Genomic DNA, 22627 nt, shown 5'->3' with positions numbered 1-22627 from the left:
TGTTAGGCATGCTTTCTATTGATATTATGTTCAATTAATGACATCACAAAGAGAAACGGGTGAGCTTGGAAATATTATGTCAAAACTTCTTGATATACTCTTCTACAGGGGTATATGAGAGTACGATACTCTCCTCAGTATATATATTATGGTTTTGCCTAGATAACATGATATATGCATAATCAAACAATGATAAATACTACATTATTTCTGAAGCTTGTAAAGATTGAGTAAGCATCAGATCAACTGTGACTCCATTCTGAAATTATTTCAGTAGCTAGTAGTATAGTTGTGGAACACCTTCATCCCTCACAAAGTAAGAAACATCAACATCAAGGAATGGCATAAAAACCGCTAACAGGAAGACTCCATTAAAAGCCTGGACCTTTACACGTTAGTATCTGCTGGTAAATTTGGTACTGCAAATTAAAGTTTATGATAATAACGATCAATTTGTTACTTGAATACTGAGTAGTAAGAGGTGGTCACTTGGTGAGACCTCACCATGTTTCACTTTGCAGTAAGAGAAGTCTATCACCTATCCCTTGATTGTTTTAAAACTTTTGCTCTACATTTTCTGGGGAATAGACAGATTCAATGAGAAGGTCTTTACACAGGTACCCTTGAAGGGTAAAACTGGTCTGGTGAGCAAATGAAGGAAATGAAGTTACTAATAGAACATTTAAATACTCTAATAGAGCAGTCACTCGGTTGTTCATGGTACAAAATCAGATATATACAAGATTTGATCTGGTGTAACTGTTTATATGTACCTAATCATCCTAGACTGTGTCTATACTGTCGTACTGTAGGTAATACATAAAGTTCCTCTGGAACCAAAGCATCATGTGGCAAAGAGGGCACTAGACCAGCCAATACGCATCAGTGAATTTTATGACTCTACCGTTAATAGGTAATCATCACCATCTGTGTATTGTACTGTATGCTATACTGTAGTAGTGAGTGTTGGTACATATGTATGTGATAGTGTACGTATGTATGTATTGTATGTATGTGTGTATGTATGTATGTATGTATGTACTATGTATGTATGTATGTATGTATGTATGTTTGTATGTATGTATGTATGTATGTATGTGTGTGTATGTGTGTGTATGTGTGTATGTATGCGTCGTACGTATGTATGTAAGTATGTATATATGAATGTATGTATATGTGTATACTTAGTGTAAGCAAATGAAGTCAAGTTGTGAGCATGTTACTACATAGAAGAGAGAGAGTTTGCCAACCAGCCAGAACAATAATAATTAGCTGGTAAATCAATTTAACTATAGCTTGATTTGTTCATTTATACTATTGTATAGTAACCCACATTAAATATAATTGTGAAATGTTACATATAGCTACTATGTTAGTAAACATGTTCATGAGCATTTTCTTAACTTTCATGAATTAAAATTGTGAAATCGTATTTCACACAGTTTTACGAAAGTTTCGACCCTAAAAAAATTTCTGGCTACTTAAACAGAGCAATATTTTGTGTGGCAACCAATTTGGGTCTCATCAACATAGATATATACCACCTCTCTTCTATTAACTGTTGTCGATAACTGGGCTAAGTAGTGGTCATTGTCTATTTTTGGATTAAGCCTTTGATTCTGTGCCCCATGAGAGACTTTTATTGAAATTACAGCTATATGTGGTAGATGGAACTTATTGAACTGGTTCAGGTGCTTTTTGACTTCTCGTATAGACAGCATGTGGTTTTGAATGACTTGTTTTCTTCTTGATCTCTGTTGTGCCTTGGCACAGTTTGTTAAATGTAAGCTCTTTGGTCTTCGCTGATGATGTTACTCTGTACAATCAGATTATTGTAAATATTGACTGTTTACATCTGTGAGAAAATTTGTATGTCTTCCTTAAATGGCGCCAAAGATGGCTAATGCATTTGTAGCTACCAAGTGTGAGGCTCTTTGTATTTCAAACAAACATTGCCCCCCTATGTGCCTCTGTGATGGTAAGCCCCTTCTGTGGAATGGTGGTGAGATATCTGGCACTTGACACTCAGTACCACTCAAACTACTCAAGGCTGGTTTCAACAGACGTCTTTTTTGGGAGATGTGTAGAGCTCGAATGGTGGTTTTAGGCCTTTTGAAGGACCTGGCTTGGCAAGAATCAGTGGTTTACTGGTGGACAGCCTGACAATGTTGGCCAGACGTTTTTTCTATGGATTTTGCTACATATCAGCCACTAAGGAGTCAGCACAGCCCTGTAATCTCGTCTCTGGACTCCAATCGTGGTCTGCCTCCATTTTGAGGTCTAACCCTTGCCCACCCCGCCACCCCCCACCCTCCACCCCTTTGTGAGCACTCGTGATACTACTTCGCTCATCCAACAGCTCAGATTTTCTATCTTATTTGGTGGGAAACTCTACAAGCAGCTACAAGTACTGGAAGTGGTCTGAAAGGTAACGGATTGATGCATCTTTAGTGTAAATTTCATACGCGTGCTTGCTATCCTTGGAGAGTTATGCTGGCTTGAATTCTTTAAAACCGTGTATCTTGAAACTTCTAATGTGCGATTTGGATCGTTTTTCCAAAATCCAGTCACATATGTTGAAAGATTTTCAAGTCTTGTAAACACTCTTATCAAGATGCACTATCTATATGCATTAACTTTATTTTTCCCTATAATCCCATGTACTGCTATGTCAGATGTAGTGTATACCACACCAAAAGTTGCAACAACAAAAAAATGCCTGGTCACCTGGTCAATTTTGGGGAATTGGTAGGACCAGAAACATATAATTAACTTTGCACGGCCTTATGTGAATTTAAATTACATATAGAAACTAGTAATATTTACAATAAAACAAGAATGATAATACGTACGCATTTGCTTTGTAGTTAGTTTGTTGTGTTGTTTTGTTATCCCCAGTAAATCTAAAAATGAAATGCTTCCACTATTGCCTACCAAGTTTAAAAAAACCAACCTTTTACCGCAAAGTGTGTCAATGGTTAATAATGTATTTAGGTAAATCTGTCCTTAGTGCAGGAATGTAGAGAGCCCCTAAAATAAGATTTCACATGTCTATTTGCAGTACTGGTAATTGCATGACTATACAATATGTTGGTCTGATGAATTAAGAGACATTATAGTGAGCACTGATAGGGATTCATGATGTTTATATTTATTCATGTACTGATTTGTGTACACCATAAGTGTATTATACACTGAACGTATTCTGGGATGGTAGAAATATAACTGCTATTACTGTATATAAAGCATTTTGTAAACTGTATACATGTATGTACTTCAGTGTGTAAAGTACACAGAGATACAGGTGTATACACATAATGTACACACACCTTACTACACACTTGTGGTGTATAGTGATAATGTTATATTCACTTCCTGATCAGTACACATTGTGTTATCAACATAAAGGCAACACCTAGTAAGCTAGTACATAGAAACATTATTGCTGTATACAGTACATTGTTAATGTAGTTTTCTGTACATAGTAGTAGTTGCGTGTAATGTGAGGATCATACAGGGGATCCATGAATAATTTGAATTAACTTGTGTTGAAAATATATGTAGACTTTTGAGTGCCATAAACCACATCATCTCTTATTTTGACTTCTACTTTAGTCTTTCCTTTAATGTTTAAGTATAGACTTTCTACACAGTTCAAACCGAAGTTGGACACTGATACAAACTTAGTACATGTTAACAGCACAAACATGGTATTTGTATTATTTGCATGTCATGCTGTGACTATGCAGTCGCTATACTGAATCATATACACCCTATATAACTCAGTACTTTAAGTCACTGGATGTCTTCAGTGTTTTTGTGACCGAATCAAGTTTACAAAGACAATGGACAAAACACACTGAAAATTTCTGTAAATTTTTGAACACCTGATTTGCGATGAAGGAACATACTAATGCCACAAGCTTTGATACCATTGTGTTCACCACAACAGAAGGAGTTTGAAATCTTTGTCTTGTGATAGATGTGTAAGATATCAATGTTAGTTTTAGTTGGAACATAAATTACCATCTCATTCCCATCGTCTGTATGACAATTCAAAACTGGCGTGTATTTAAGTGCCTGTATAGTGTATTTTCCTGTATCACTGTATATGATCAATCTTTCCATTAACCACTTTGTAGCACTGTAGCTTCTAAAAGTTCTCGGCTGAAACATTCTGACCATTCCTTTAGCTAAAGGAAATGTAATAAAATAGAATTCAGAGATTCTTGCAGATCCAGCTTGGTCATCAGATTAATAAAGTTTGTCATTAAGTAGCTGTACAAAATATATCTTACCCACAGTGAACCATCTAGTTATGTAGTTCTGTGACTGGAAAATGTTTTCTTGGCATTAGCTTGAAGAGTATTGAACTACTACAAATTTTAATTGTTACTTAGATACTCTTCATTTATTTTTGTAAGACCTTTACATGTTGTAATTGTATTTGTCTTCAAGTGAGAGACATCTCCTAACACAACACTGTTTACTTGTCGTCCTATCTCAAGTAATGTTTTTGTGTGTGATGTAGAACGAACACATAACCATAAAATGTCCAGCCATATTTGTAGATTAAGGTTCATGTTTACAGCACCTCCCCTCTACTGTGTGTAATTGTAGCCTTTATTAATGTTGTTGTGATCAAAAAGAACTTGTGATTAAAGAAAGAAGGTATTGGGATAACACTGCTACTAATAGTTCACTGGATTCCTTTTAACTTAACGTTCAAAAGGAATATCACACCTTAATTTCACTTTGATTAGGACATATTTGATGATCACAACATATGCTTTAAATGATTTTTTGTATATAAAGGCTGGTAGTGCTAGTTTGGTAGATTTAGTCTGTTTATGAGGTTTGAGGTGTCTGTTAATCATGTCAGGAATGAACTTCACTTTCTCTGTTCATGTACCATCAGATGTTGTGGTCAACAGTAATCTAGCATTTGCTATTGCTTTTGCAATAGTTGCTACAGTGTTGTGTGGAGTTGTTCTATTGCCAGTGGTGCTGTTCAAGGGTCTGCGCTCACAGCCATATCAGTTATTGGTTAGTAACTATGTTGCCTGCACTCTGGCTGTTGCTCTGGGTAATGGTGTATACCGAGCTGTACTAATCCAATTCTACAAGGACAAGGGATATGTGGAGGCTACTGAAGTAACTGAGTGTGGACTACTCTTTTTCTTAATTTTTCCAGTTGCTGCAAGTAACTACTGTCTATTTTTGTTGGGACTAGAGAGATTTATTTTCCTTCAATTTAAAAATGTGATAAACTGGGGTATATTAGTTGTGTTCATTGGAATTCCGTGGACATTTGGTATGTTTCGATACAGTTTCTACCTGGCTGACACAGACGAACGTTATCTCAAGCTGCCCTACCTTGGAATGTGTGTTGACGTTACTAATGAAAGAGAAGCAAGACGAATCATTCACCTTGTCTGTGACTTCATCCTGCCACTCCTCCTTGCTGTGATTGCAGTCACTCTTGCTAGTACCAAGGCCTACAAGAGGTATAGAGAAATTCAAGTGAAGGTGACCAATGGAAATGACGAGGATAGAGCTCAACTTGTAGAAGAAAGAAATTCCATTAAGAAAGTAACCAAACATCTACTGATGCTGATCATTTTTGTCTGCCTAAGGGTCATCTTCACCACTGTTGTCACCCTGCTTTTCAGGGAGGTTGCCAAAGAAGACAGGTCTTCAGAAGAAAAAGATAATTTCTCAACTGCTGCAGTCTTCTTTATTCTTTTTGAGCCGTGTATTATACCAATTGTGTTTGCTGTCCTCAATAGTGACCTTCGCCAAGTAGTGTGTAACTATATACTAGGTAACATGCCAGTACCTCGTACTGGTGAGGATGGGCAACAGCAAGAAATGTGAGCCCTATTGTAAGCTACAGGATAAAATAAAAACATTATGTCTATTAATTAATTCTTAGAAGTATATAGCTATTGTCTGTATAGTGTGTGCATACATACATGTGCACAATGTACATGCTTATAATTAGCTCATGTGTCTCTGCAAGAATTATGATTTGTTCATTTGGTTAATAATTAAAAGTGACATGAAAGTCAGACTATGTCATCTTGTGTATGTGTGGTGTGTCTGTGCGGTTAGCTGATCTCAGTATGACAATAGTTGCAAAAGTAATTTAGACAAATGTTTACACTTTTGGGTACCAGCGTTGCAGTATATACACAATACTAAACCCTTGCATGAGCAACCATGAATATTGTCATGGATGGCAAGTGTTAAGGAATTATTGTGCTAGTAGCTTTTGCTGCTGAGAAAGTTTACACAAGTTATATGAGTTGTGTTTAGAGGATGATAGTAACACAAGTACAATATTCCAAGACATGAATATGTTTCCTACAGTATAAACACTTGCCATTTCAATAGTTGTTTGTTGAGGGAGGAATTTTTCCATCCAACAAAAACTAATCATAGACTTTACTAGTGAAAAGCAGTAACTCATTATCAATTGTACTATTTCCTTACATCTAGTTACTAGCAAGCAAGATTACTACCTTCAGGGATGTAACTAGATTAGGAGCCTGATTCTCCATGATCATGCAAATACTGATCAATTAATTGAAGCCAGTTTCCTTCTAATATCTTGCTTAAGCCTTTGTCCCCAGTTTCCACCAATACAGTTTTCTTTCAAGACTTCAACCATATCTTGTGGGCATTCTTGTTCTGGCTGTTGCTATGTTACATCATCTGAGCACACAGTAGCTGACTGGGTATTATCTAAAATCAGTCGTCGGAAGAGTTATGCAAACAGCTTTTCAGGAGACTGACGACAAGCACAGTACCGATTATCTTGTATCCACCTTGCACACCGTCCTTTGTGCCAATCAACAACTGAAATGTCTTTCTAAAATATGTGCACAATGAAGACTCTTATAACTTACAGGTTGCTTTGCAAGGTATCCAGATCAGTACATTACTAATATGTTACAAAGAATAGCTGTGAGATAAGCATCATACTATCATGCTTTTTAAGTTGTCCACATCAAATGCATTTTTGTAATTCACAGATAAAGTCATGATATTATATTAGGCTGGGTGTATAGTCATGAGCTTCTGTTGGTTTAGTTGAGCTTGAGTTGTTTGTGATATATTTTTAGTGGTCTATGGCAATGGCATCATTGAATACTAGTAACTTTCTTTATGATCCCTCTGATGGAATAGTTGATGGTAATTTGGGTATTGTTATTACCTTCACTCTGGTGTCTTCAGCATTATGTGGAGCTGTTCTACTGCCAGTGGTTTTGTTGAGGAGTTTACGCTTACAGCCATATCAGTTATTGATTGGTAATTATGTGTCAAGCTCCCTAGCCCTTGTCCTCGGAAATGGGCTTTACCGTATGGTCCAAATCCAGCGATACAAAATGATTAGCTATGAAGAGGCTAGTGAACGCACTGAATGTGGAATATCCGGTTTTTATAATTTTCCTCTGGTTTCTAGTAATTACTGTCTCTTTGTGGTAGGTTGGGAGAGGTTTATATACCTTCAGTTTAAGAAGAGCATTGACTGGGTTACACTGCTAGTGTTTATAGGCCTACCATGGGCCTTGGGTATCTTAGGACATAGTGTTTATCTGGCTGACAACTCTGAGCGATATGAAAATATTCCTTACCTGGGGATATGTGTTGATACTACTGGTGAGAGAGATAGAAGAAGGATCATTCATTTTGCCTTAGATATTGCTCTACCAGTTGTGCTTGCCATAGTGTCTCTCAGCCTGGCAAGCTGTAAAGCATACGGTCGGTATAAGGAAGTGAGGGTACGGATGAGATACAATGGTGAAGATGATAGGGATGAACTACTGAAAGAAAAGGAATCTGTGTTGAAAGTATTCAGAGAATTGTCTATTCCAGTTGCTTTACTATGCTTGAGGGTTTGTTCCATGATTGTTGTCACATCATTGTTCAGGGAGTATGGTAGTGAAGGGAACTCACAAGACAAAGATGATGCTGTAATCACGGCTGCGTTTTCCTTGCTCCTTCTAGAAGTGTGCATTATTCCAGTTGTGTTTGCAATCCTTAATGTTGACCTTCGCCAAGCTGTGCTCAGTTATATACCTTGCTGTTATAATGCATCACCTAGTAGAGACGATACTGGAACTGAAGCTAGACCTGTACCAGCTAGTTTGCAGGACGGTAGTGTCAAAGATGCTTCAAGTATTTTTGTTGTTGGAGAAAGTGTTACTGAGACATCCATGTAGCCAGTAGAAATTACTTATCTGTATTCAATGCAAAACTATTAGGTGTATGCATGCATGTAGTACTGAATACACTGTAGTCTTGTACCGCTACATGATGTATGTGTGTATTTTATCATACTATCATACCACAGTACCCACAAAATGGCTACAAGTATAGCTGGTGATTGTTGTTTGTACTCACCCTCCAAGTGTGTGGTGCCAAAACAAGGCCGGAGGAGACGGTCCGGTTGGTCAGGCCTGAGCCGGACCAATAATCTGGAGTTGAACCAACTAGCTGACCTCATGCAATCTTTGGACGATCACATCTACATGTAGCTATGTACATTTTACAGATGTTATTGAAAATGCAAGACACGAGTAGTTACCTAGTTTCTCAGCCTAACTAAAGCACAGAACTACACGTATAGTACCTCCAACTACCTTACAGTACAGCATAGCATTCGTATCGTTTCGTACAGAAATGATTGTGGGTTCTAGGTACAGTATCACGTGTGCTGAAAGTTGGCATTTATCACGTGTAAGGCAGGTGCCTTCTTTGATTCTAAACCAGCACACTTATATCACAATTCAATCTTCATAAAATAATCATTAACATTCCTTAGCTTGTCTCTCTTGGCTTCTTTTACTGGGCGAAGGGTTGGCCGGGGGGCAGTGACAAACCAGATGACTCATTCCGCGGCAAGAAGCTGTACACCCATACATTACATGGTGGCCATCTGGATGAGATGTTGAGTAGAAATCACTCCTCTTCAACTACCCACTCGTCCTGTCGAGATACTGAGCAAACTCTCAGTCTCACCCACATCGCACCATTTTCAAATACTGATTGGTCTCGTGACTGTCCACCAGCATATTTACGTGATGATCCATTCACTTCATACAAACCAGTATAGTAGTATACTGTATTTTTGTAGCTGTGTAGCTTTTTATTGTAGCTGTGTGAACTCACTGTATAGTAATTATATCCTAGCTAAAGGGGGTCATGCTGCATGGGTACCCTGTGAAATTTGGGGGAAAGTTGCAAGTTGCTAGGCTAGTTTTACTTTAAAATTTAGCATCAATTTTAAATTTTAAGGCATTTTCAAGCCTTTAAATTGTAAAAATCCTGCAGCTCCTGGGGGTTGCACCCCCAGACCCCCCTTGAACTTCTAATTGCTAGCTATAACTAAATGAACCATGCAGCAAGTTTTATGCTGTGTCCCCTGTATGTCAGGTCTACAATTATACATAGTATAGAAAGTCTGAAGAACAACAGATTGGCTTGAGCATATTTATATAGCTAGCTAGCAGTGAAATATCACTAAAATTGCATATCCGAGTGTCTAATTTTCAAAACTTTCCTGTGGGGGCATGCCCCCATGCAGACCCCTATAGAATTCCCGTGCTTCGCACACTGTGCAACAGCTCCTCTCTCACTGGCATGTATATAGTAGCAATTTCAACATTATAGTCAATGACCTGACCAACTCAATTTTCCCTCCTCCGGCCCTGCAAAACATCACATGTCTGATGTATTACATATATGTGATAAGATAACACAAACTTTGCAATATTATGTCATGTTTATCTATTTTTCTACAGCTTGGAAGCATCTTTCCGAGACCTTATTAAGGTGCAGACCAGCTATGTATATTATAACTGTTGTTATCTGTAATTGCATGCATACTTTGTACTTATGTGTGTTGTTATTTAACCAGCTCAATGTGGTTCCAAAAGTCATTGAATTTTTATCGATGACTTTACAAGTGAGACGTACTGAAGTTCCTATTCTCCTGGGCAGGTACATAAATGTGTGTAGTAGTGTTGTTTTAGTACAGGTTTTCATTTTAGTTTTGGTTTAGTATAGTATACAAAAAGTAATTTATTGCTACTAAACATGATAGGGTTTAGTTTTAGTAAAAACTAAAACAATACCAGTGTAAAATGTAATTTAGTTTAGTTTAAGTTTAGTAAATGAAGGAAATCAAGTTTTACTTTAGTTTTACTAAAATTCAGATTAAAGCGTTTAGTTTTAGTTTAGTATAGTACACTAAAAGTAACTTATGCTTACTAAAATAGGATTTAGTTGTAACTAAAACAACACTAGTGTGTAACTGTTTGCTGAACACTAAGTATGTATTCACTGATAGAACTACAAAACTCATGCATGTGTATATGTGCCATGTGTGGGAGATAAAGAAAGGTATTTATAAAACTAAGAAAACCTTGAGGACATGGACAATGTCTCAGAGATAGCTGGACCAATTTTTATGCCATAATTTTGTACCTCGAATTTAGTATCGTCATGAAAGACCTTAATTTTGATTCTTGTAGAAAAATTGCATTGGTCACATGACACGCTACCACATGTTGTTGTTATTTTACATACACTCTATCCTATATAATATTGTGTCATTGATTGTGTAGATCATGTGTGGATGGACTACAGTACATAGTTCCCAACTCTTCATACCGACACTGTAGTCAAGGATGTGCTGCCCAAACCATGTGTGGAACTTCTGTTGTCCCTGAATCTCATTTACAGGTAACTGCTATTCCCTGTATATACACAATGTGTTGGGTATATACAAAAACTGCTATCCATACACCTTTGCTCTTTTCTGTCTAGTTGTACTGGTGCATACATATGCGTACCTATAAAAGACAAATAACTCGTAAATCTAAACAAGTATAATCTTCCTTACGTATAATTTAATGAATAGAAATGTACTAAACTTGACACTCCCAAAAGCAAATATCACAATGAAAGCTATTGTATTCCAGATTTCATTAATGCTATCTCCAGCATTGTTCAAATCATGATACAAAGTACAGAAAAGAAACAGCTGACAATAGTGTCAAGGAACTACATCTCTGCTAGTATAGAACAGGTTCTCACTAAGTATTGTAGTAATATGGCTCTCACATGACCTCGCATTGTTTTGTTATACACCCCCATAAGGGAATCACTTATGTATTTTGCGGTCATACAAGCATATGAAGTCATATTGGCTGTTGTATTGGCATCTGGAAAATGGCTAGTGCCAAAGGTCTAATGTAGAGAATAGAGCTATCCATTCAGGGGCATAACTAGAAATTTCAAATAGGTGAGGCAGACTTTGCAATGTACACACGCACACACACACACACACACACACACACACACACACACACGCACACACACACACACTACACGCACATACGCACATATCATATACCTATGTGTACATGTGTAAGCACAGTAATCATCCACATGAATACAGAATACTTCTATGGTTTATATTACTATATCCTCCTGTTTACAGCGTTGCTGTGAAAGTCCAACAATCAGTGAATGCGACTCAATGGGCACTGATGGAGCTGGAGTGAGCAATGCTGACTTTGTACTCTATGTATCTGCCAACAGTGCTGGAAAGTGTTCACAAGCCACAGCTACTGGTGGGACACTGATTGCATTTGCTGGTCACTGCCAGCAAGAGGCTGCCCTTGACAGGTCTTGTGATGTACTCTGTTTTGTTCATCATTCTTGCAGATCATTTAATTATTTATTGTTTTACCACTACATGCCTGAATGTGCCTATGAGGTAGGCATGAATGTCCTTCATGCCATTCCTACAGTAGGACACAGCATATCATACTACAGTGGAACTTTTGTTGTAGTATTATGGATTTTGGTCCTAGTGCATTTAATTTTTATTAAATTGTTGATTTTTCCAGGCCAATAGCTGGTTCTGTTAACTTGTGTCCTGATGCCATCCAGAGTAGTGACCTGGAACTTGTCATTGCTACAGTGAAACATGAATTATTACATGCTATGGTGAGTTTGTCTGTAGTACTCGTATTGATATTTGGTACAGTGAAACCTGTGTAAACAAACTGTTTTATAAAATAAAATAACCTCGCCAGCTTAGCAAGTCATATACATACTGGTTATATTTGCGTATACCAACCCTGTACCTCTTTAGTAATGTCACGTGCAGCAACACACTGGTGACAAGATTAGACAAGTTTCACTTTATGGAGGAATTTGTGTCTATGTTGTGTGTTAGTAAGGCTATATTATTATGGTACATTATTTATCACTACCATAGTAATACGTACTTGCACATAGTGAGTACCTTGCACCGTGTTGTTGTTGTCATGTCAAGGAGAACCATTGTCAGTATACTATGCATCTGTACATTAGCCAGGATATTATTGTATATATTTATGTATATATGAGTGTAGAATATCGGTGAAGTGTTAAACATGATAACATACATATAAATATGTCCACAGTGTGTGTATAGCTGTGTTTGTAGCACAAATTGGCATCTGTATTAAAGCTTGCATAGCTTACACATTTGAATACGAACATCAATGTACGGCATCTTTCATCATTAGGGATTCTCTAGTTCACTGTATCCATTTTTCCATGACGAGGATATGATGCCAAGGACACGTAGAAACAGTACAACTGGACTACCATTAGTATCTGTCAATGGGTAAGTGGATAACCACGCCATTAGATTAGTGATTATGCACACTGTGTATTTCTGATAGGACTTATCAACCAGACAGCAGTACAGTGGCGGTTGTAACTAGAAATGACTGGTCTGTGGCTAGTGGCCCTCCCATATCTTATCAAGTTAACGTGATGGTTACACCAGCTGTACAAGTGAGCCTTTTACTTGAGCTGATCTGATCTGTTATGCTATTTGATGTACAGAGAGAGGCTAGGGACCACTTTAATTGTGATACACTAGAAGGTGCTGAGTTGGAGAATCAAGGTGGTGATGCCACTGCTGTTAGCCACTGGGAGAAGAGGCTGTTTGAGGTATAGAAAATATGCAAGGAACTGTATTAACAGAAATGTTTAGCGAGACAACAATTTGTCAACCATTTGGCATTTTTCCTAATTTCCAAGCTAGAGCTTTTTCTCATTGTTAACTAATCTCTAATCAGTAATCAGTTGTGCAGATCAAGGAGCCTGGCTACATCTCAAGCAAATGCTGCTGTGACTTTTCTCAGATCTAGGATTGTGGGTTTCCAGTTAGGCATCCCAATACATTGCTAACACATTCATGCAATTTTGAATGCTCAAAAAAATTAGAAGCATTTACAGTAACTATGACAAAATTTTACTTCATGTATATAATTGACCAAAATGCATACACACACACACACACACATGTATGTAGATGTGCAACCACTAGATTAATTCTTTCTTTGTTTTTACAACAGAATGAGGCCATGACTGGAATATTTACAAATAACCCTGTGTTCTCACGAGTCACTTTAGCATTATTGGAAGATAGTGGGTAAGTAAGTTTCCCTTCAGTACCATTGGCATGTATCAACCTACTGATACACTACTATATAATACTGTATGTTACATATATTACACAATGCACATCATCTGGTTGAAAATCTTTCTGTTATGTTTGTTGTGTTATGCCCACATGTAGGTGGTACAGAGCTAACTACAGTATGGCGGGTACATTAGCATGGGGAAGAAATCTTGGCTGTGATTTTGTATTCAACAGTTGTCGCTCATGGTTGCTGGATCAGATTGCAAAGTATGCGTGTGTGCCATTGTATGTAGCAAGCCATCCTACCATGTATTTGTATTGTGATAGAGCTGCATACAAGCGCTAAGTTTTAGTAAAATGACATGCTAGTGATTAAATGAGTTCTCGATGTTTTTCATTATTATTATAATTTGTCTGGATATGTATGTACATATATACTAAGTATTACCCTGCACTTGATGTGGAGATAGGATGGCTAAGTGGTCTAAGGGGTTGGTTTAAGGCACCAGACACTTTGGTGACATGGGTTTGAGTCCCACTCCTGTCAGTCCTGTTTTGGCTTCATTTTTTAAATAGTAAATACAACTATCAAGACTCACAGTGATACGCTGTGTAGCTAGGAAAACCAGCACTCCACACATCACTAACAGGAAGAAAAAACCATACGTAAGTCCCTTCTCCAAATGGAACCATTTCAAATTGCCTCGGAATATGTGTGACCTAAGTGCTGTTTTTATTTTCTTCAACTAGTTTTACTATTGAATAACAAATGTGTAATGCAAACATGTAGTCCTTTATAGCAATTTGGCACATGTGTAATAAGTTGAAAGTAGATGGACTAACCATCAGTACCTTTTGGAATAATGGTAACGGTGTTATAAACCATGTGTGATAAATGAACAACCAAGATACTCAAACAGAACAGTCTTGCAAAATAGTGATAGATGCACACAAACATAAGATAAAAGTTTACGTTCCTAGCAGAGACTCTTTACACCTATCACTCACATCCATAACTACTGAACAACAATTCTTTAGTATACGAAAAGTTTATTATTATTTAATAGTTCTGTAGCAAGTTTGGAAGATTATACAACTGCTGTAAATTAGAGTAACTGTTGTACTAGTTGAATTGTCCACCACTTTTGATTTTCCAACTTTCATGTACACTTTTTTACAGCTTGGAATGTGCACTTCTTTTTGTCCTACAGGCACAGCAGAAATAATTATTCAAGACAGCATTGTTTACATTATTGTCGATAGTTCATAATTTGTTAATGTAAATATTGATTGGACATCATTATAGCCCTTTTTGGCCTCCACCTTTGATTTCACAGCATTTTTAAACCAGGCAGATGACCACAACCAGCCACAGGCAGGCTGTGGGTGCATGCGCGTGTGTGTGTGTGTGCGTGCGTGCGTGTGTGTGTGTACCCTGTGTTTGTCTGTACGCACCCACATGAGCAAAGCCATTAAATGGTCAAAGCAGCCATCATATGATAATTAAAGACTGAGCTATTAATAGATTACAAAATAAGTGGTTATATTCATGGGGTACCTGTAATGTATTATTAAACTAATAAGTTAAAATAGTTGATTGCATGATAATGATATAACTAGATTTTGGACATAGTGGATTGGTTTCCTATTTAGCTATCAAGGGATACCGTTAACTGCATTGGACACCTAAACATCAACTTGTTGACCATAGTTTTTCAGCTTGGCTGTTTTGGCACGAATACATTGTAATATAACAGACATCACAAAAGAGTTGCATGCAAGCATTTAACAGAAATACGGTCTTAATTGCAGCATATCAACTCATAAAACTGAAATTCTACAATAATATAGTGCAACCAACCACATTTGAATTATGTGATGTTGTTGACATACAAACACTTCTACTGCACATTATGTGGCTGTATATTGTCTTACTATAGTGGAGAGACTCTTGAGCCATTTTGTAACATTCCACGTGGAAGTGGTAGTAGAACAGTAACTGATTGTACTTTTGATCATTTGTCAGTCGGTGTGTGTAACTTGGTGCAGTTCAATGGTGCCCTTCAACCAGAGTATCAAGTATGTAGACAACCTGTACACATGTGCTAATAGTGTGCCTTGAAGTACATACTTTGTTCAGGGCTGTGTAATGGTTCATAACACATAACTGTTAACTCTGCAGTAGGTGAATCCACCCTGTATAATGATAACCTTTAGTTGTTGTCATAAGCACTGCCCTCAGATGAACACTGCAGCTTGTAATTTTAATGTGACAATGTAATTTGTAAAGCACCTTTATTGCACCTTTCAAGATAAAGATAATAGAGCAGTCAAATACTCTAATAACCATAGTCAGGTTGTTAAGCACGTCCGTTTAAATTTTTTGGAGAAAACTTTTGTTTGTAAAAATCATACTGTCTGTTATAAATATAATTATGGTTTGTTTAACACGGAATCACTACCTTGTAATTTGTGCCAGTCACCATGCCAGTGTATAAGGATATTTGACTCCTGCCATTCCTGAGTGAAATCCTTTGTAATGAACAAGAATATCATAATCCAGAAGGCTGATTTGCTATACACGCAGTGAATGGAGAACTCAAGGTAGATGTAAATGCTCAAGGAGACATCTTTTCTTCTCATGTGTAGCTTTGTCATGTGTTGAGCAGCCATGTGCACTTATTTATTATCAGCCAGGCCATAGTTAATCAAAAGAAATGTGTATACGCTTAACAAATAATATGTGCTTAATGGACACATGCGCTTAACAACCCGACTCTATAGTAAAACAGTCAGGTATAGCAATCAAACAACCCTCCCCCAACTTCTGTTTTACTGCACACAGGGACAGGAAACAAACAATATAATAATCAAAGGAGAAGGTGGTTACTCAAGATTCCTGCGGGTTAAGATAGTCAACTTCCAACAGTAGAATCATACTTTCTAGTAGCATGACTGTTAAAATAGTGCATCTTGAATGATATGTGTACATTTAGAATATCTTTTATACTGTAATTGTACGTATGTGTAATGTTTAAGGTTTTCCTTTGCAGTATTTCGATACTCAAACCCTACCAAGTGATGTCAGTGTTAGTTCACCATCAACTTATGGTGGCAATGTACAGATTGCAGATTTCTGTCCTTTTGTTCAGGTATACATGTTTGTTGCTTGCCAAAGTGTGTGCTGTTAGCATTTAGCAGTTTTATGCTGAGTGATTTCATCATTATATATTCAATACATTTTTTTATTATGCTGTAAAGCTAAAATGTGACCTAGTCTGGGAAAACCAGTCTTTTTTCCTTTTAAAATTATCTTAAAATTTCGGTTTTAAGTATTTAGTGTGTTGTAGCTTGGCAATGGTTAAAGCTACATGTATCACATTTTATACCGATTTCTTACCTTCCAGCATCCACTGTACAACTAACCATTTTTAACACATTGACTGTACCAATACGGGTGGTGGGAGGGGGGCAAGAGATTGTTTACAAAATAAAAGAGGGATGAATTAGGCCAAATTATGAACTATCCAGGTCTCACAACTGGCTAAAATGAAAGGAAATGTATAGCATAGGTCCTTATTTAACACCCTTGGAGCTATACAGACACATACAGCCATCCCCAGAGTACCATTAAAGCCACAGACCACTCATATGGCTTACCACTGTGCTTGGGAAAAGCAGCCAGCTAAAGTAGACCATTCAAGTCTAGCGGATTTTGATTGTGATATTTGATAGTTTATTCATGTACCTTTGTGTTCATGGTGAAAAATTAAATCTGCTGTCATGGACAATAAAACCAGTTTTCCCAGATGCAGTTATAATGTTTATATGTACAAGCAAGAGTAAATCACCACCTCCTAAAGTGTTAATTCACTCAATCAGCACTTATATAATAAGCGTGAATTTACTACAATATCCAGAAAGACTTGTGGCAGTCATTTTTGATGGCCCATACTGGAGTTAGACACTTGGTACAAGTATAAGGAAAAATAAGGAATTTTAAAGATCGTAGAAGTGAAACACCTGAAGATGTACTAGTGGACATTAAATTCACTACTGAATTATGAATGAATGTCCACTAGGTGTAGGTGACGTCCTTATTTCACTACTTTTTTCTATGATCCCTAATTGACCTTAAAATTCCTTATATTTATCTTTTAAAAACATTTTATGACTGGTGAACCCATGCATACAACATTAGCATGGAAGGAATGACGCCAAGCTTATTGTTTTCATCTGAACTCGTGCCCCAACTATCAATTACTGAATTAGCAAAGTGGCCATTATATATATTCGTTTGCAACTATGTTACACAACAATACAAATGAAGAACGCTAGCAGATCTAGAAGGACCTCTGCAATCATACCAGTCACAACAGAAAACCTGGGAAGCCATCATGCAGCACTACAACAAAATTGACACATTGCACTGTCAGCAAAGATATTAGTACACAAAGGAGAACACAGATAAGTCCATGAAGCATGCATTGTATGTACTGCAGTATGCCAAAGGGCACCTGTCGAGCTGAGCGATGTCAAACAGTGAAAAAATCAAGCCCATATCCTTAACTATTATCAAGTAACACTTGTCTGAAGGCATTAGTTAGTCAGTCAGTCAGGCAGTATAAATCTTTGCAACTATTCTGGAGGCGTTTCAGGTTGTATTGAAGGCACTTTTGGGCTTAGTTATACTTTACCAAAGTACCATAAAGGCATAGTGAAGCTGGTTTTAGGGTGATATTTTTGGCAAGAAAAGCCCAAACCTTATGATCCCTAATATACAGTACTACCATACTGTATGATTGGGATGGGCAATTATTCAATTATCGTGATAATCGTGATTATTTTGTTGGCAATAATCGATGTCGTCTAGTTTTCATCAAATTAGTAATAATCGAAATTGGCAATATTCGTGTAATAATTGTGATAGCCAGAGAAATATGTGTAAATTGTCAATGTAATGTTACCATTTAATTGACAATTCATGATGTGTTTAGTATATTTCAATAATCATGATTATCGTGATATTTGTTCATGACAATAATCGTATGGCAAAATGTCAATATCGCCCATCACTACTGTATGAATGGTGATTTCTGCAGCAATTAACCTTTACATCCAATGGAGTTGCTCAGAGAGAAACTGAATGTTCAAATTCCAGCAATCAGATAAGTATGTACTATGTGTGTATGTATGTACGTATGCATGTATCTATCTATCTATCTATCTATCTATCTATCTATCTATCTATCTATCTATGCATGTATGTATGCATGTATGTATCATATAGTACAATAGTACTGTATAGTAGGGGTTGGTAAGAAATAATATGGTTTCATGGATTTTCGCATATTAAAAGACAGCCTTGCAATAAATTTTACCAGAAAAAACCACCTGGAATGCATTAGTACTGTTATAATGATGCTATACCTTGGGCAAACGAAGCGAAAAGTCGAATGTTTCGATGTACAGTGAGTTTTAAAAATTTCGAATTCACCTACATTTTGTCTGCCAGCCTGCCTGCTGTAAGACCTGGTAGCACTAGGTGTACGGCTCCAGAAATTTCAGACAGTCAAAGTAATGACGGCGGATTCATAAATCTGTTGTTCCGATTACGTTCTGTCCACTGTACCATGCTGTTTGCTTTCATCATTCATTCGCTTCTTTCTGTTCTTCTCAAAGGATAATTAATAGTTGCAGCGCTTAATAGTTACAGCACATGCCACAACCTAAACATGTGATTTTAACGAAGTGTGAATACGTGTGTGTAAGATAAGGGTGAGCGGGTGTAGTACCCAAGGAGTTGTCTCTAGCATTTGTTAACGCTGGGTAGTCGTTTTATATAGTCTTAATTACCAGTTTAGCTTTCTTGTGAGGTAGCTAGCTAATAATGATTGATTTGTATGCATGTAATTGAGCAGGATTCACAGGCTGTGCCTTTTTTTCCTGAAATTAATACTAATACTAATAATGTCTTTGAGGGGCAGACCCACTTCCGGATCTAAAAGTGAGGATTTCACTCTCATAATACTGGACTCTCCAGTGATGTTTTACTGTAAAATCATCAACATTTAGGCCATTAGAAATGCAGCTGAAGCCTTAAACAGTTGCTGTAATAGTTTTTAAAGACAAGACGATAATTATTTTTAGAGGCACTTATTGCGTACGAAGGTAAAAGATAGCTGCTTTAAGTGATGTTTATACTATGTGGAAACAAAAAGAGTATAATATAGCTGGCTAGCTAGACAAAAAAGTAAACAAACTAGCTATTTAAAAATTTCAAAAGGAAGTAGGGGTTGATATAATATTCACGCTACAAAAAGTAAGGAACAAGCTCAAAAATGTTGCAGCTGAAATGAGAAATGATCCAGCAGTAAAAAGTAAGGAAACAAGATTAGACGACTACTTGCTAAAATGAGACACACTTTAATGCCTACTTTTGGCTAGCATCTTGAAATGAGACCATCAAATTAGCCAAATGTAGGGATTAAAGTGTGTCTCATTTTAGCAAGTAGTCGTCTAATCTTGTTTCCTTACTTTTTACTGCTGGATCATTTCTCATTTCAGCTGTAACATTTTTGAGCTTGTTTCCTTACTTTTTGTAGCATGTATATTATATCAAACCCTACTTCCTTTTGAAAATTTTAATTTTTAAAATAGCTAGTGTATCTATGTATGTATGTATGTACGTACATTACATATGTACGTATATACTTACGCATGTATGTACTTACATATCATGCATGTGTCCTACAGACCTTCCGCACTTGTGCTGTTAAGCCTTAATAAATAAAAATGTACGTACGTAAGTACATACATACGTAAGTATGTACGTACATATGTAATGTACGTACATAGATACACACATACATACATACTGTATGTATGTGTGTATTACTATGTATGTACGTATGTATGTATATTGTACTTTGCGTGGGAGGATCAAAGCGATGCCGCATATCATATTCTCCATATAGTACTAATCAACTGCATAACTGTACTGTATGAGTCACACAGTACAGTTATGCAGCTAATTGGGCAAATACAGTACAGTTATGTGCTTAATTGGGCAAATACAGCACACTTGGGCAAATACGGTACAGTTATGCGGAGAATTTGTTTAAGGAATGTTGCATAAATAACACACTGTAAATCACTAAAACCAGCCAAACTAATCCTACGAGTTTGTTCTACGGCTAGGAATAGATTGTATAAACACTTACTGATCGTCTGATCACGAAGCTTTTTACACACGATTTCACTAAGACAGCGTGATTGATCACGTGCATGACATTGTAAATCACTAAAACTAGCCAAACTAATCCTATTAGTTCGTTCTACGACTAGAAATAGATTAGTTAAACACCTACTGATATCCTTATCACTGAAAATCACAGCGGTTTGAGTACTAGAGAAAATCACTTCGAGTCAGACGACCAGGAAGTACAATATAACACTTAAAGCACTGCCTTGCTTGTGTGTACGAAAAATATTCACCCCGTGCTGTATTAGCCTCTCGACACATCCCCTCGTACTGTATTTTCCATACACACGCGGCGGTGCTTTAACTCTAACATGTATGTATCTATGTATGTATGTACGTGTGTGTGCGTACTACTACTACTGGGAGATCCTTAAGTCTCTTCATATTATGCAAATTTGTAAATTTTTGGCTAGTGTGCTTTTTTTTCTTGCCAGCTGGTTAGCCACCATGATATATGGTTTATGTTATTCATATGCTAAAATTAAAATGACTACCATTGTTGTTCTGAATATAATTCATATCTACACATTGTTCACCTGTTTAGGTGATGCATCTAACTTTGGTGGGGAGCTGTATGGGACTGGTTCAAGGTGCTTTCAACAAGGAGGACCTTGGTCATTAAAAACAGGTACTAGAACTTTAACTGCTGGTGATTATGGAAGTGGCTGTTATAGGGTAAGTCCTTGGTATCTGCTGTGCCGCATACCAAGCATACATACATGCAGATGTGTTCATATGCCCACAAAGAGAAAACTTTATTTTTGGTTGTTTCCATTTGCAGTATTCTTGTACTCAATCTGGTTTGAAAGTTGAAATACAAGGAATAGAATTTGATTGCAGTTGCAAAGGAGAAACGGTATGTGTGTTTGGTCTAACTCATAGACATAGGAAGTGGGGGCCATGCCCCTCTCCCCAATAAATTGGCTAGCCATTTCAAGTTGCCTCAACTATATTCTTACCACCAACGTTTCAGATTACTTTACAATTCATCTTTCCAATCAATCAATTAAGAATCAACCAGCAATCCATTAAACATTTATGAAACTATGTGCTTGCATATCTGACTCCTCAGTAGCACTTTAGAACAACAATCATAATAAGCACCTCACTTTCGTATTATCAGGATTGTTGTGTGTGTGAGTAGTATACAATGCTGTATTTGATGGCATAATTCCAGCATGTTTGACTGCCAAAAATAGTCTGAAATTCAATCTCAGAGTATTAGTTTTGGAAAATTTTCCTTGCATGCCCCCATACCCCTTCACTTTAAGCTTGGTTCACATGCTCAGTTTGCACCTTATCCTTAATGCTGTCTGTCTCCCCCTACAATCGGTAGGTGTTTCCTATGCCTATGTAACTGATGTGCTTGTATAGGTTGTACAATGTGTTGCTATATAATTATTTAGTTGATGATTGATGTAACCAACAATGGCCTGCAATATCAAGGATCAATCATTTGTCCTGCTTGTAGTGAAGTTTGTTGGGTAAGTTGTACAATGTATAATGTATCTAATCCAAAACAGCCAAGCTGTAAAAAAAGAGTGCGGCCCTGAGAAAGGCTATGGTGAAAAAAGATGTGAAATCCAAGGTGGCGGCCAAGAAATGGCTGTGATGGTAGGTTAATGGTAAAAATTTTAATAATGACAATTCAGGTGAATTTGGTGCCGCTTGGTCTTGGCACAAAATTCACTTGAATTGTCGTTGTTAAAATTTTTACCATTAACCTACAATCACAGCCATTTCTTGGCCGCCACCTTGGATTTCACATCTTTTTTCACCATAGCCTTTCTCAGGGCCGCACTCTTTTTTTACAGCTTGGCTGTTTTGGATTAGATTTCACTTCTTTTTGTATTTGTATATCCCAA

The 22627-nt window shown here is 37.0% G+C and overlaps 1 protein-coding gene across 1 annotated transcript in view; it reads left to right on the top strand.

Moving 5' to 3' along the window:
• Nucleotides 1–22627, top strand: part of LOC136243635 (leishmanolysin-like peptidase) — a 31136-nt gene that overhangs the window by 2065 nt on the left and 6444 nt on the right. Inside the window, exons 2-18 of the mRNA XM_066035178.1 lie at nucleotides 813–913; nucleotides 9810–9840; nucleotides 9926–10008; nucleotides 10635–10752; nucleotides 11513–11700; nucleotides 11925–12024; nucleotides 12591–12691; nucleotides 12750–12864; nucleotides 12916–13023; nucleotides 13431–13507; nucleotides 13655–13765; nucleotides 15439–15577; nucleotides 16552–16650; nucleotides 18601–18670; nucleotides 21307–21437; nucleotides 21544–21618; nucleotides 22169–22246. Of these exons, the coding sequence (XP_065891250.1) occupies nucleotides 813–913; nucleotides 9810–9840; nucleotides 9926–10008; nucleotides 10635–10752; nucleotides 11513–11700; nucleotides 11925–12024; nucleotides 12591–12691; nucleotides 12750–12864; nucleotides 12916–13023; nucleotides 13431–13507; nucleotides 13655–13765; nucleotides 15439–15577; nucleotides 16552–16650; nucleotides 18601–18670; nucleotides 21307–21437; nucleotides 21544–21618; nucleotides 22169–22246 (1725 nt within the window). The remainder of the gene's footprint in view (nucleotides 1–812; nucleotides 914–9809; nucleotides 9841–9925; nucleotides 10009–10634; nucleotides 10753–11512; nucleotides 11701–11924; nucleotides 12025–12590; nucleotides 12692–12749; nucleotides 12865–12915; nucleotides 13024–13430; nucleotides 13508–13654; nucleotides 13766–15438; nucleotides 15578–16551; nucleotides 16651–18600; nucleotides 18671–21306; nucleotides 21438–21543; nucleotides 21619–22168; nucleotides 22247–22627) is intronic.

The sequence above is a fragment of the Dysidea avara genome, chromosome 13, assembly GCF_963678975.1.
Source record: "Dysidea avara chromosome 13, odDysAvar1.4, whole genome shotgun sequence".
NCBI classification, from domain to species: domain Eukaryota; kingdom Metazoa; phylum Porifera; class Demospongiae; order Dictyoceratida; family Dysideidae; genus Dysidea; species Dysidea avara.
The sequence above is the reverse complement of the archived record's forward strand: the minus strand, read 5'-3'. Positions and strand labels throughout refer to the sequence as shown.